Source organism: Suhomyces tanzawaensis (assembly GCF_001661415.1).
Source record: "Suhomyces tanzawaensis NRRL Y-17324 unplaced genomic scaffold CANTAscaffold_1, whole genome shotgun sequence".
Classification (NCBI taxonomy): domain Eukaryota; kingdom Fungi; phylum Ascomycota; class Pichiomycetes; order Serinales; family Debaryomycetaceae; genus Suhomyces; species Suhomyces tanzawaensis.
In genome coordinates, this window is record NW_017963636.1 from 1817692 (window position 1) to 1829203 (window position 11512).

The window sequence follows — 11512 nt, forward strand, 5'->3', positions numbered from 1 at the left end:
CGAGGTTTTATTTCTTATTTATTGTGTTTTATACGCCAGTTTCCGCGTGACTGCAATGGTTTTTAATTCTTGATCTGGTAGCGTATGTATGTATATTAGCTTATCGTGCGGCTGCGCCTGCAGACACCGCATCAATAATAATTGTATGGTATCGCGTCACGTGGGCACCCATCCCAGGCTATCTGGGGCCCACCTGGCCAGCAATAAAGGCTGCCAACTGCCTCCTACAACTGCAATGAGACTCACCTTCAGGACCGTTGGCTACTGTGGCTACGGCATCTACCACGACATCAAGTCGCGCCTCCCCTACTATGTCTCCGACTTCACCGACGCCTGGAACTACCGCGTTATTCCCTCCACCACCTTCATCTTCTTCACCAATCTTTTACCCGCCATCGCGTTTGCCCAGGACATGTTCGACAAGACCCAGCGGCTGTACGGATTGAACGAAGTGTTGTTGAGCTCTGCCATTGGCGGGGTGGTGTTTGGACTTCTAGCCGGCCAGCCGTTGTGTATCGTGGGTGTCACAGGCCCCATCTCCATCTTCAGCTACACCGTCTACGAGTTGATCCAACCACGTGGAACGCCGTACTTCCCGTTCATGTGCTGGATCTACCTCTGGTCCATGGTGTTCCATCTTGTGATCGCCGTGGCCAACCTCGTGTCGTTGTTGAAGATCATCAGCACGTTCTCGTGCGATGTGTTCGGGTTCTTCATCTGCATCGTGTATATTCAAAAGGGCATCCAGATCCTCCTGAAGCAGTTCGACCAGGTGGACTTGGCCAGTGGCTACTGCTCAGTCATGATTGCCGTGTTGATGGTGGTGTTTGGCGTGGGCAGCGGTGTGTTTGGCAGCCAGTTGCACTACTTCAGGCCCTGGGTCCGCAAGGTGTTTGTGGACTACGGCGTGTGCATGGCAGTGATCTTCTTCACGGGCTTCATCCACTTTGGCGGCAAGCTCGACGATACTCAGTTGGCCAGGTTGCCCATCACAAAGTCGTTTGTTCCGACCCACCAGGGCCTGGACAGACAGCACGGCTGGTTCATCCACTTCTGGCCAGGCGAGCACATCGCCACCGCCGACGTGTTCTTGGCCATCCCGTTTGCCATCTTGCTCACGTTCTTGTTCTACTTCGACCACAACGTGTCGTCGTTGATGTGCCAGCTGAAGGAGTACCCGCTCAAAAAGCCGTCCTCGTTCCACTGGGACTTTGCCTTGTTGGGGATCACCACGGGGTTGGCAGGCATCCTCGGCATTCCTGCTCCCAACGGCCTCATTCCCCAGGCTCCTCTCCACTCGGACTCGTTGGTGGTCCACAGCCGTGATGGGAAGGCCATCCTGGTGGTGGAGCAACGCGTCACCAACACCCTCCAGGGCTTGATCACCATTGTGATGATGACGCGTCCATTTTTGGTGGTGCTTGGTCTCATTCCGCAGGCGGTGTTGGCTGGGCTTTTCTTCGTGATGGGCATCTCAGGCTTGAACGGCAACATCATCACCAACCGCATCCGCTACGTGTTCATGGACCGCGACTACATCGAGCACGATCCGTCCTGCCCAGCCGTGTTCACCGACATCCACGCCCTCAACCCCAACAGATGGTACTACCTCTACTTGGTGCTCGAGATTGTTGCAGCCATGGCTGAATTTGCCATCACCTGCACCAAAGGTGCGGTGGGGTTTCCGGGAGTGTTGTTGTTCTTTGCAGTTTGTGCCAAGTGGGTGTGGCCATTGTTTATTCCTCAGGAGGAGCTAAAGCAGCTCGATGGCGAGGTGGCAGACGAATTCATCATCAAAAGTCTCCGGATCGTGGACGAGGCCCGCAAGAGCACCAGCGACGACGAGGAAAAGCAGGAGCTGGTGCATTCGCGAGCATATGAGGTGCATACAGGAGGTGCATAATCATCATGGATTAAAGTTGGCCAGCATTAGTGAGTGCATGGCGAATAACGCGGGCTCCAGCACCGGTCATGACGGTGATTGAGGAGACAGGGGCGGGTTGGCACTGCCAGCGCATGCCAGTCCCGCCAGGGGCCAGGGTGCCAGCACAAGCTTCCCCACCACGGGAAGTAAATGTGTAGGCGGCGGTATGGTGGATCCGAGTGGGCATGCAAGCGGGGCCCCGTCTAGAACAATGCCCACCAGCGGGGACCGCCCGGCCAATCACATCGTGACTAGCCCAAATTACGAGATGAACCAGATCTGGGCCACTTGCAGCAACCAACCTGACGCACAAACCACTTGCACCACCCCCCCGCAGGCCAACCCACAGTCACCTGCAGACAGCCGCATGGATAAACCTTCGCTCCTCCTTTACGGACGGGGCCCACCACTTGCGGTGCCAGTCATGCCGGCCGCGGCATTGATCATCGAGGGGTAGTCGCACTAGCCAGATGGTACCCCGTTAATCAGTCACAAAACCGTAATCATCACCTTATTCTGGGGGTCATTATTTCACACTTTTCATCCATCACACCACTATATATAGACCCACCACCTGCCGGAATATATTTGGCTATCCATACAAGCTATTGCCAACCACGAAGTTTGCTCTCAATTTCGCTCCACTTCCAACCGCCCGTTGTCGTCACATTCCCAACCCCGAACCCCGTTCCCCACACCAATTCCTCCAAATAGTTTTAGTCCCGCACCAACCCTGCTACTTATAGCCGCCACCCCCCACCACTTCCCAGCATGATGGCGCTCAACGAATACAACCTTTCCTCCTCCGGCACCCCCCCCTCCGGCACCTCCCGCAACAACTCGGTGGGTAGTGCCACGCCATGGCCAGGCGTCCCACAACAACTGCCCTTGTGGAACACCACGCAGGGTCCCCGCCGGCTCAGTGTGGGCATCGACGCCAGCAACATCTGGTCCACGACTACACACCCCACCATCCAGCTTGGCGATACTGGTGCCGACGGCTTCCTGGCCAGCAGGAGGCACTCGCACAACGACGTTTACACCGTGAAGACGCTGCAGGTGCACGCACAGTCCCACGCGCCCCAGTCCCACGCGCCCCACACCCAGTCCCACACGCAACCTTCACACTCCCGCTATAGCCCCCGCGACGTCTACGACCAGTCCACTCTCCAGCTTGTCAACGACTATTTCGACCACGATCCCCACCAGCGTGTCAAGGTCACAGCCAGGCTTCTTGGCGACCGTTTCTTCGACGAGGAAAAGTACCTCAGCGATGCTTACCAGCTCCCGCGCTTCCCCATCGAGAACTCGTTGCGCAACTACCAGCTCGTGCTCGTGGGCTTTAAGGCCGGTAGAATCGACGTGTTTTACCTCCCCTCGGCTTCGCAACATGAGGGCAGCCCCACCGACCTTCTGGGCTTGAAAGTAGGTGATTTGGTGATTGTGGAGGCCGACAGAGGCCGCGACTTGGGGAGAATCGTCAAGATGAACATCTCCATCGACGAGGCACGCTTGATGAAACTTCTCCAGTTCCAGGAGCAGCAGTCTGCGTTGTCCGATAACGACCACATTGAAGAGGCGTTGTCGGTGCGTGGACTCAGTGCTGAGGGCCATTTTTCAGGCTCAGGCTCAGGCTCAGGCTCTTCTGCAGCTCCACCCACCCTCCATTTCCCGAAATCGATCCTCGCCTTGGCCCAGCCTTCGGAGATTACCCAGATCCTCAACAAGAAACAGGATGAGGAGAAGGCGTGCCGGCTCTGCCTCGCCAAGATCTCCAATGCCACGGGCCAAAATGGAAATTCCTCGTCCACCAACAGTGACTTGCTTCAGATGAAATTGATCGACGCCGAGTACCAGTTTGACAGAAAGAAGCTCATTTTCTACTACTCTACTTCCAAAAGAATCGACTTCCGAGACTTGGTAAGAGAGTTGTTCCGTATCTACAAGACTAGAATTTGGATGTGTGCCGTTGTGGGGCTTCCCTATGTCCCCACAAGAAACTCGTCCAAGAGTTCTCCAACCAAGGCCCAGGCTTCCATCCCGCAATCCTCGCCAGACGTGGCACAGAACAACGCCCAACCGTTTGCTCCGATTGATAGGAGGTTTTCCTACCACAGTGGCATGCCCATGCCTCCAACCTCGTTCCAAAACGAGCAAGTGATTCCAAGATTTGTTGGAGAGCAGCAACACCAGGTGCTTCAACAGGCACCCCAGCCCAGCTTTTTTCAGCCCAGCTTTGGCCAACCTTCGCAATTCGCCCAGTTTGGACCCGGCATGTTCCCAGCTCCTGGCCAAGCAAATGCCAACGACTCCAGAAGAAATAGTGCAGGCGAGCTGTGGTCTTCCAATACAAGACAAAACTACAATCCCACTGATGCCTGGAATGAAGGCGCAGCCCCTCCTGGAGGAAGTGGGTACGTTCTCAAGTCCTTGGTGGAATCTATGGACAGTTAGAACCTTTATGTAATTTATTAGAGCTATTTGCTACTGAGTCAGCTGGTCTGAGCGGTGGCACATTGTATATCCCATTTAGAGAGATATGTTGTACCATGTATGGAGTTAACTCACCTGGGGCGCCTTGCCTGTAATGACGCACCTTCATGCATGCACCCCCGTATTTTTGTGGGGTAATACATCGCATGATGTACTAGACCCTGGAAATAGATTTGAGTGCAAACCACTTTCCCAACGAAACGCGCAAGTATGGCCTTCGTTGCTACGGAGTTCAGTTAATTACCCCACAATTTATTAAAGTTTCGAACGAGAGAAGTAAAGAATTAAATTTTGTGAGTTTGAGGCTTCTCAACAATGTCCTCAGACTTGGTAGAGTCAACATCAGTGAAGTCGGAGTCTTGCTCGACATCGTACTCTTCGGTACCAAAATGACCCTTCCATCCGTTGTCGATCAAGTAGTTCTTGAACTTGACGTCTTCTTCCATAAGATCATCATCGTTAAGATGGGGAATCAAAATCAATGTGACCAAAACACCCGCAAGACCACAAATAGCTGCGATGATGAAGGTCCATTGGTTACCCAAGTTCTTTTGGATTGGAGTGAACGACTTGGTGCCAACAACAGCACCAACCTTACCAATCGCAGCTGAGAGACCGTAGCAGGTTCCTCTGATGGGAGTAGCAAACGATTCGGAAGAAACCAATCCCATCCCGTCACCAGGACCCAAGTTACCCATGGACATCATCAACCCATAGAGCACAATGAAAAGACCAGTGATCTTCTTGACCTTGTGGTAGGCAATACCCACGATCAAACCAAAAACAATGTAGCCAGAGAAACCAATCATGATGGTGTACTTTCTTCCGATTCTGTCGTTCAACCAGGCACCCACAAATACACCTGGCAAAGCAAGCACACCCAACAACAAGTTCCACTCAGCAATCTTTTCCAAATCGTTCTTGTCCTTGATAACGTTGGAAATAATACCACTGGAAAAAATTCCGTTGGGGAAGGTGACGAAATCGTAGAGAAACCACGAGAGACAGGTACCGAGCAATCTTGGCCAATAGTACTTCAAAGCCAACCAGTATGGCGCAGTGGTCTTTTTGATGGCATTCTTCTTGTAAAGTTCAGAAGTGGCCAACTTGAGACGGAAGTAGAACACAGACAAGGGCCAGAAACAGCCAATGGCGAACATGGTTCTCCAGAGAGCCTCCAAGTGCTTGGGACCACAGATTTTGTTCACAATCAAGAAGATGATCAGCGCAAAGGGACCACCGAAAGAAAGCGGAAGATTGGTGCACAAGATAAAAGCACCACCTCTTCTCTTGACAGTTTCGTTTGCGGCTTCCGAAGCAGAAACCGAGGACGAAGGGTACTCAGCACCAATACCAAAACCAGTGACACCTCTGGAGATGATCAACATCCAGAACATGCCCTCCACCGTGACACCGTGGGAAGCAGCACACATGGCAGAACCTACCACAAGAAAAACCGAACCAGTGATGATCGACCATTTTCTGCCGATGTAGTCAGCAGTCAACCCGATGACCACTTGGCCAAAAATGGTAGCAATCAACGAAGCGTTGGAGACGTTGGTGGACATGTCAGCGTTGAAGACTTTGGGATACTTGAGAGCAAACACCTTGTTAAGCATGGACATCACATTGTTCTGGTACCCGTCCGAGATCAAAGCGAACCCTGCGCAGAAGATGGTGAAGATGTCCTTAGCAGAAGGGCCGTTGGCCAACCGTTGTCTTCTCAAGTCCTTGTCGTACTTGAAGTGCTTGACGTTTTTGTTGGCATCAGATTCGATGGAATCGGCCTGAGCCACCGAGATGCTTGCTTCAGCGCCTTTGTTGTCAGTTTCAATGGTAGACATCGCTGGAGAACGAGACTGGAAAACGCATTTCAGACCGCTATTTATATCGTACGAGCCAGTAGGAGGGGACAACGTGTATCGCTGCCAATTTGACGGAAATATTAGCCATGCATGCATGATTTATTACCTTATCTGGAGAGACGGATTTTGGCCGTGATGTTGCACCGAAACGGTTGCGACAAGGAGGAGGCTGCGACCAGATACGCGAACCGCCAGGCGAATACACCGACCCACAGAAGAAAGCAAGGTGCCACCCCAGACAATGTGTAGTGTTCCCAAGACACATGAGCACCGGTCTGTGGAGGTCGAGTCCATCAATAGCTATAGCCGTCCGATCTGCAGACAATACTAGCGATCGTTTGCATCCACCTGTCAATGCACGTGCGGCATAAACAGAACGTGGGGTGGCTTATCGCAAAATAAATTCGGGGTGTCAACCGCACCTCTGGCGTAGAGCACCAGGCCTTCCATGTTGCTCCTGGTGGTACAACTACCTGGGTGTCCTTATGTAAACACGCGAGTAGACACTCACACAAACTGTCTGAGGGTGCTGAATTTTAGTTCATGCACTTCATGACATTAGACTGACAGCTAACGCTGGGCATGCGAATTATGCTTGGCAGGGACAGAGTGTGCGATTGGCGGTGACAGATTAGATGTGAGATCTGCGCTAGAACAAGAGACGATAGCAAGCTCTCGACGCCTTTTGGGGACCAGGATAAGGAAATAGGGGTTGAGGAGGTGCTCATTGAACTGAGTGGCCTCCAGAGGCAGGCATCAGTGGCTGTGAGGATTGTAGGGAGTTTATATTTACTGGTGCGCAATGGGGGAAGTTTGGGCCGGGCATGCGGCTGACGCACCAACTAACGGTTGCAACAGCGGTTTTAAGGGCATTTTGTTTCTCACGCTTGTGCAACCGATGCTTCAGGCGCCAGGACATAATTAATAAGCGGCGGGTGCGGCTCGCTAATTGGATATCCGCGGAGGGGACCACAATGCGCGATGCACCGCACGATGGTGCAACACGTGAAGGCTGGATGATGCGCAATGCACTACCAGATACGGGTGAGGAGGTGCGCTCAACAACACTGCCAGTTGCCAGGACTTCCAAAAATAAAGCAAGGATTTGGGATGCTGACAAACTGGGGGGCAGCGGCACCTTCAAATGAGGTCCAAGCGTCACGCTCAAACACCGGGTACTCTGGTCCTGAAAATAGACACCCCCAGCGCCCCCAACCTGGACCAATACGTGCAATGCCGAGGTCTCGGTATTACCAGGACGGGTGCAGGATCTCGCAGCAAGCAATTGCGCCAATGCCGGCGCCCAATGCACCCGCGATAAAGGGGATGCCACGATGCAACCCTTGCTCTGTGCACCAGTTGCGTCCTAACCTGCAAGACCCAGTGATCACGGACACCTACCCACCACAGACACCCACTCTGTGATGGGTAGGGACACTCGCCACCGGTTCCTAGCTCGGGGGATGTATTTGGGGTGGGTCCCGCGTACAAATGGCACCGATGCCCTCCCCCTTCCCCCCTCCTCGCTCCAGGGGCTCGCCAGCAGCTGCCGCTGGCGGTACCAGGCCATCCTGGCTATAGACGCAGCACCACCACCAGGCCCACCACCGCGCAGACGCATCCCCCGCTAGTGGCCGGCGCACCGCCACCATCTCTCGTGACCATCGCACCATGCGGCATTCCACTGTGGAGACTTTGTGCCGCACAAAGTTGTTGGGCTCACCCCGCTGGCGCCCCCAGCAGGTTGACATATCCGGCGTCAACCTTTCACCAGCGCGTAGACAAGCCCATCCAGCCTGCTCACCACCAGACCCCCCACCAGACCCCCCCTCCTAGCCTGGGGACCCTTGGCCCCGTCTCGAGGCCCCAAATCCCCGATTTGCTACACCCTGTCCGCCTGATCCGTCTCGGTTCGAGCCGGAGCCTCAATTGTGTTATGCACAGTCCAGCTTTGTGTCGCTCGCGCTGGAGCTTATTTGTCTGCGCCCACAATTCGGGCTTGTCCTGTTACGTAATTGATCTCCGACCTAATAGACTTATAGATCCATTTTCCCTGATTTTTGTCTGCACAGCTCCAGAGGCCCACCATGCTTCTTATCCGGAACACCAAGCAGGCTCCCCAGGAGAGGCACCTCGCGCATGCGCCGGGGCCCCACCACCATCCTCCCTACGAACTCACCGCCCCCGCCCACCACGGGTCATCGGCGCTCCTTGCAGACTCCCAGTACGACTCGTCCCACGACTCCCAGCACATATCCTCCCACCACGATAGCTCCCACCTCGACTCGTCCCAGAACTCCTCCTCCCATCATCTCCACACTAACTACACACCACCCAGGGACAAGTTCAAGCTCAACCTCACCAGTTTTTTCAAGAAGGGCGCCAAGCCATCGCCCAAGCTCGTGGTGGACACCTCCAGTGTGTCACCCCAGCGCCCCGCGCCCAGCACGCCCCACCGCGAGCTTCTCTCGCCCTCCGCTATTACCGACGGCCCCAACTACATCACCATCGTGCCCAGCAACGACGACCTCCACTACACGCACACCGCCAGCCGTGGCGAGGACTTCGAGCGCTACACCTCGTTCACTGCCGAGTGCATCTCGCTCCAGGGCAGCGAGATGACGGCGTTCTCGGAGATCGACGACTCCAAGCTCCAGGCGCTTGCACTGGGGTCTCCCGACGTGGCGGCGGCCGCTGCCGCACCCAAGCCCAAGAAAACGTCGTTGCGCAGTCTTCTCGGTCTCGGTGCAGCCCACGAGGATCTCGCTGAGACCTCCGCCACCACCAGCGCCGCCAATGCCAGCACCACCAGCGCCTACGACGAGGATCTCACTGCGTACCTCCTGGACCTGGAGTCCGACCTCAACTTCGACCCCAAGGCCGAGGAGAGCGAGCACGACTACCGCCACGGAGGCTACCACCCTGTGGCCAAGGGCGAGACCTATTACCTGCGCAAGCTCCCCCAGCGTGAGTACATCATTCTCCGCAAGCTTGGCTGGGGACACTTTTCCACCGTGTGGTTGGCGAAGTCGCGCTACAACGCCAGTCTCGCGCGGTACGACGGTGATGCCAGCGGCAGTGCCAGCTCCACTGCCAGCGCCAGTTCTGGTGCTAGTGCTGGTGCCACCACCACCGACACGGCCGAGCGCTACGTGGCCATCAAATTCGTCAAGTCCCACAAGAACTACATCGAGGCTGCCGAGGACGAGATCCGTATCCTCAACACCCTCAACAACCCTGCCGCCAACGCCCTGCACCTCCAGGCAGGCCACTTCCAGGTGCCTTCTGCCAACGCCCAAGGATACAAGCACGTGATGCGCCTCCTCGACGACTTCGAGGTGGTGGGCCCCAACGGGTGCCACATCGCCATGGTGTTCGAGATCCTAGGCGAAAACGTGTTGAACTTGATCCACAAGTACAAGCACTTCTACAACGACGTGTCCAAGGAGCTCGCGAAAAAAGACCAAGCCGACAAACCCGCCAGGCCCTACGCCGACGACCCTGTCAGCCCAACCGACACCTCCGGCATCAAGTTCTCCAAATTGGACGCCAAACCCAAAAAAACCACCAAGTCCAAGCTCAGCATGGGGCTCAGCCTCAACCTCGGACTAAACCTTCTGAAAAACAGAGTGTCTCCCCCTAAAAAGTACGAGCCCCAGCAGTCCATCATCGAGGGCCGCGAGCTAGAGACCCCTACCGACTCAGCAGAGTCCGAGTGGACCCGCAAGCTCCACACCCTCAACTCCGAGTCGTTGATGGGGTTGATCCAGCGCCAGAAAAACGCAGGCGCCATTCCTCTCAGCTTCGTACGCCAAATCGTCAGGCAGATGTTGTTGGCCATGGACTACGTCCATCGCTGTGGCATCATCCACACCGATCTCAAGCCAGAAAATATCTTGGTTGAGGTCAAGGACGTCAACAACCTCATTCGAGTGCTCGAGCACGACGATATCGCCAGAAGCAACAGTATCGACGCCAGAACCAAGGCTGCTGTCAGAAAGAATTCGGCATCGGCATTCCAGGGAGGGCCCAAAAAATTGGTGAGACAGGGCACCTCGGAGTCGATCAAGTCCCGTAACTTATCGATTGCGTCCACTGGCAGCTCCCAGATCAGTGGCTTGTACAAAAAGTCAAGAAACTCCACCAGCTGTGAATGTCCCGTAAGGACATCCAAGCCGTTGAGCTCGTCCTTGAACAACGATGTCTTCTTCAAGGAAGTTTCGTACGACTCGCGTTCAAGAGTCCCCAAATCATTCAGTCCACTCTCGAAATCCAAATGGCAAAACTCAAAAACCAGCGACGAATCCATCTCGATCAAGATCGCTGATCTTGGCAACGCTACCTTCTCCCACAGCCATTTCACCAACCAAATTCAAACCAGACAGTACCGCTCGCCAGAAATCATTATGAAGTACAAGTCTTGGGGTGCTTCCACCGATATGTGGTCGATTGGCTGTATTATTTTCGAGCTCATCACAGGAGACTATTTGTTCGACCCTTGTAATGGCAAGTTTTTCGACAAGGACGAGGACCACCTTGCACAAATCATCGAGCTTCTTGGGGCGTATCCCTCCGACGAATACTTGATCGACTCCAAGTTGACTTCCAAGTTTTTCAAGCTTGATCCTGCCACCAACAAGGTAGTGCTCAAAAACATCGACTCACTCAAGATGTGGGGCTTGGAGGATGTCCTTGTGGAAAAGTACAAATTCGACAAGGACGACATCCAGGTCAAACTTATTAGCGATTTGATTCTCAAGTGCTTGACGTTTAACCTCCATGAGCGTTTCGACTGCGGCTCCTTGCTCAAACATCCATGGTTGAGAGACGGTGAGTACACCGAAGACATGTTGGACGAAATCAACCATATGGTCAACAACCACGAAGGGGTCCCAGGCTTTACCGACGTCTGGGGCGAGGAATACTGATGGCGATCAGCCCTTCACAACACTTGTCGGCTTCAATTCATTCGTGTCTCTTATTATTATTCATTGGCATACTTTGGAAGTATTGTTCAATCGGGAACCTTCAGTTCAGTTTATAGATAATTTACAATCAGGTTATTTGCTTGTAGGATTCAAGGAGATGGCGTGTGAGATTTGGATTTGAATGATTCAATCTGCCATGCAATACATTCTTTTACGAAGATATAGAAGGTAATGGGAGTGGCCATGGGATTTTGGATGGGATTAATTCAACCCACATCCACGCTGGGTTGTACAACTATTTT

At 54.0% G+C, this 11512-nt stretch overlaps 5 protein-coding genes across 5 annotated transcripts; 3 read left to right on the forward strand and 2 right to left on the reverse strand.

Moving 5' to 3' along the window:
* Window positions 1-235: 235 nt before the first annotated feature.
* CANTADRAFT_43734 (uncharacterized protein) lies at window positions 236-1903 on the forward strand (the record flags this gene model as incomplete). The annotated part of the gene is made up of 1 exon (XM_020209002.1): window positions 236-1903. The coding sequence occupies one exon, from the start codon at window positions 236-238 to the stop codon at window positions 1901-1903; it is 1668 nt and encodes a 555-aa protein (XP_020067244.1).
* Window positions 1904-3091: 1188 nt separating this feature from the next.
* On the forward strand, window positions 3092-3964 carry CANTADRAFT_37955 (uncharacterized protein; the record flags this gene model as incomplete). Its single annotated transcript, XM_020208738.1, has 1 exon — window positions 3092-3964. A coding segment is annotated over one exon (873 nt), but the record flags the coding sequence as incomplete, so codon positions are not given.
* A 737-nt stretch (window positions 3965-4701) lies between these two features.
* On the reverse strand, window positions 4702-6261 carry GIT1 (Git1p; the record flags this gene model as incomplete). The annotated part of the gene is made up of 1 exon (XM_020208867.1): window positions 4702-6261. One exon carries the CDS (start codon window positions 6259-6261, stop codon window positions 4702-4704), a length of 1560 nt encoding a protein of 519 aa, XP_020067246.1.
* Window positions 6262-6476: 215 nt separating this feature from the next.
* On the reverse strand, window positions 6477-7159 carry CANTADRAFT_135059 (uncharacterized protein). The gene is made up of 2 exons (XM_020206265.1): window positions 6828-7159; window positions 6477-6800 (listed from the first exon to the last, which is right to left on the reverse strand). Exons 1-2 carry the CDS (start codon window positions 7008-7010, stop codon window positions 6576-6578), a joined length of 408 nt encoding a protein of 135 aa, XP_020067247.1. The 5' UTR covers window positions 7011-7159; the 3' UTR covers window positions 6477-6575.
* Window positions 7160-8900: 1741 nt separating this feature from the next.
* Window positions 8901-11210, forward strand: CANTADRAFT_46193 (uncharacterized protein; the record flags this gene model as incomplete). The annotated part of the gene is made up of 3 exons (XM_020209304.1): window positions 8901-9337; window positions 9386-9911; window positions 10011-11210. 3 exons carry the CDS (start codon window positions 8901-8903, stop codon window positions 11208-11210), a joined length of 2163 nt encoding a protein of 720 aa, XP_020067248.1.
* Between the last annotated feature and the right edge of the window lie 302 nt (window positions 11211-11512).

What these genes read in the sequence shown, in the direction of transcription:
- CANTADRAFT_135059 (XM_020206265.1), bottom strand. Translation starts at nt 7,010, where the DNA reads ATGAGCACCTCCTCAACCCCTATTTCCTTATCCTGGTCCCCAAAAGGC. An exon ending in AGTCTAATGTCATGAAGTGC is followed by an intron (nt 6,801 to 6,827) that starts ATGAACTAAAAT and finishes GCACCCTCAGAC; the next exon opens with AGTTTGTGTGAGTGTCTACT.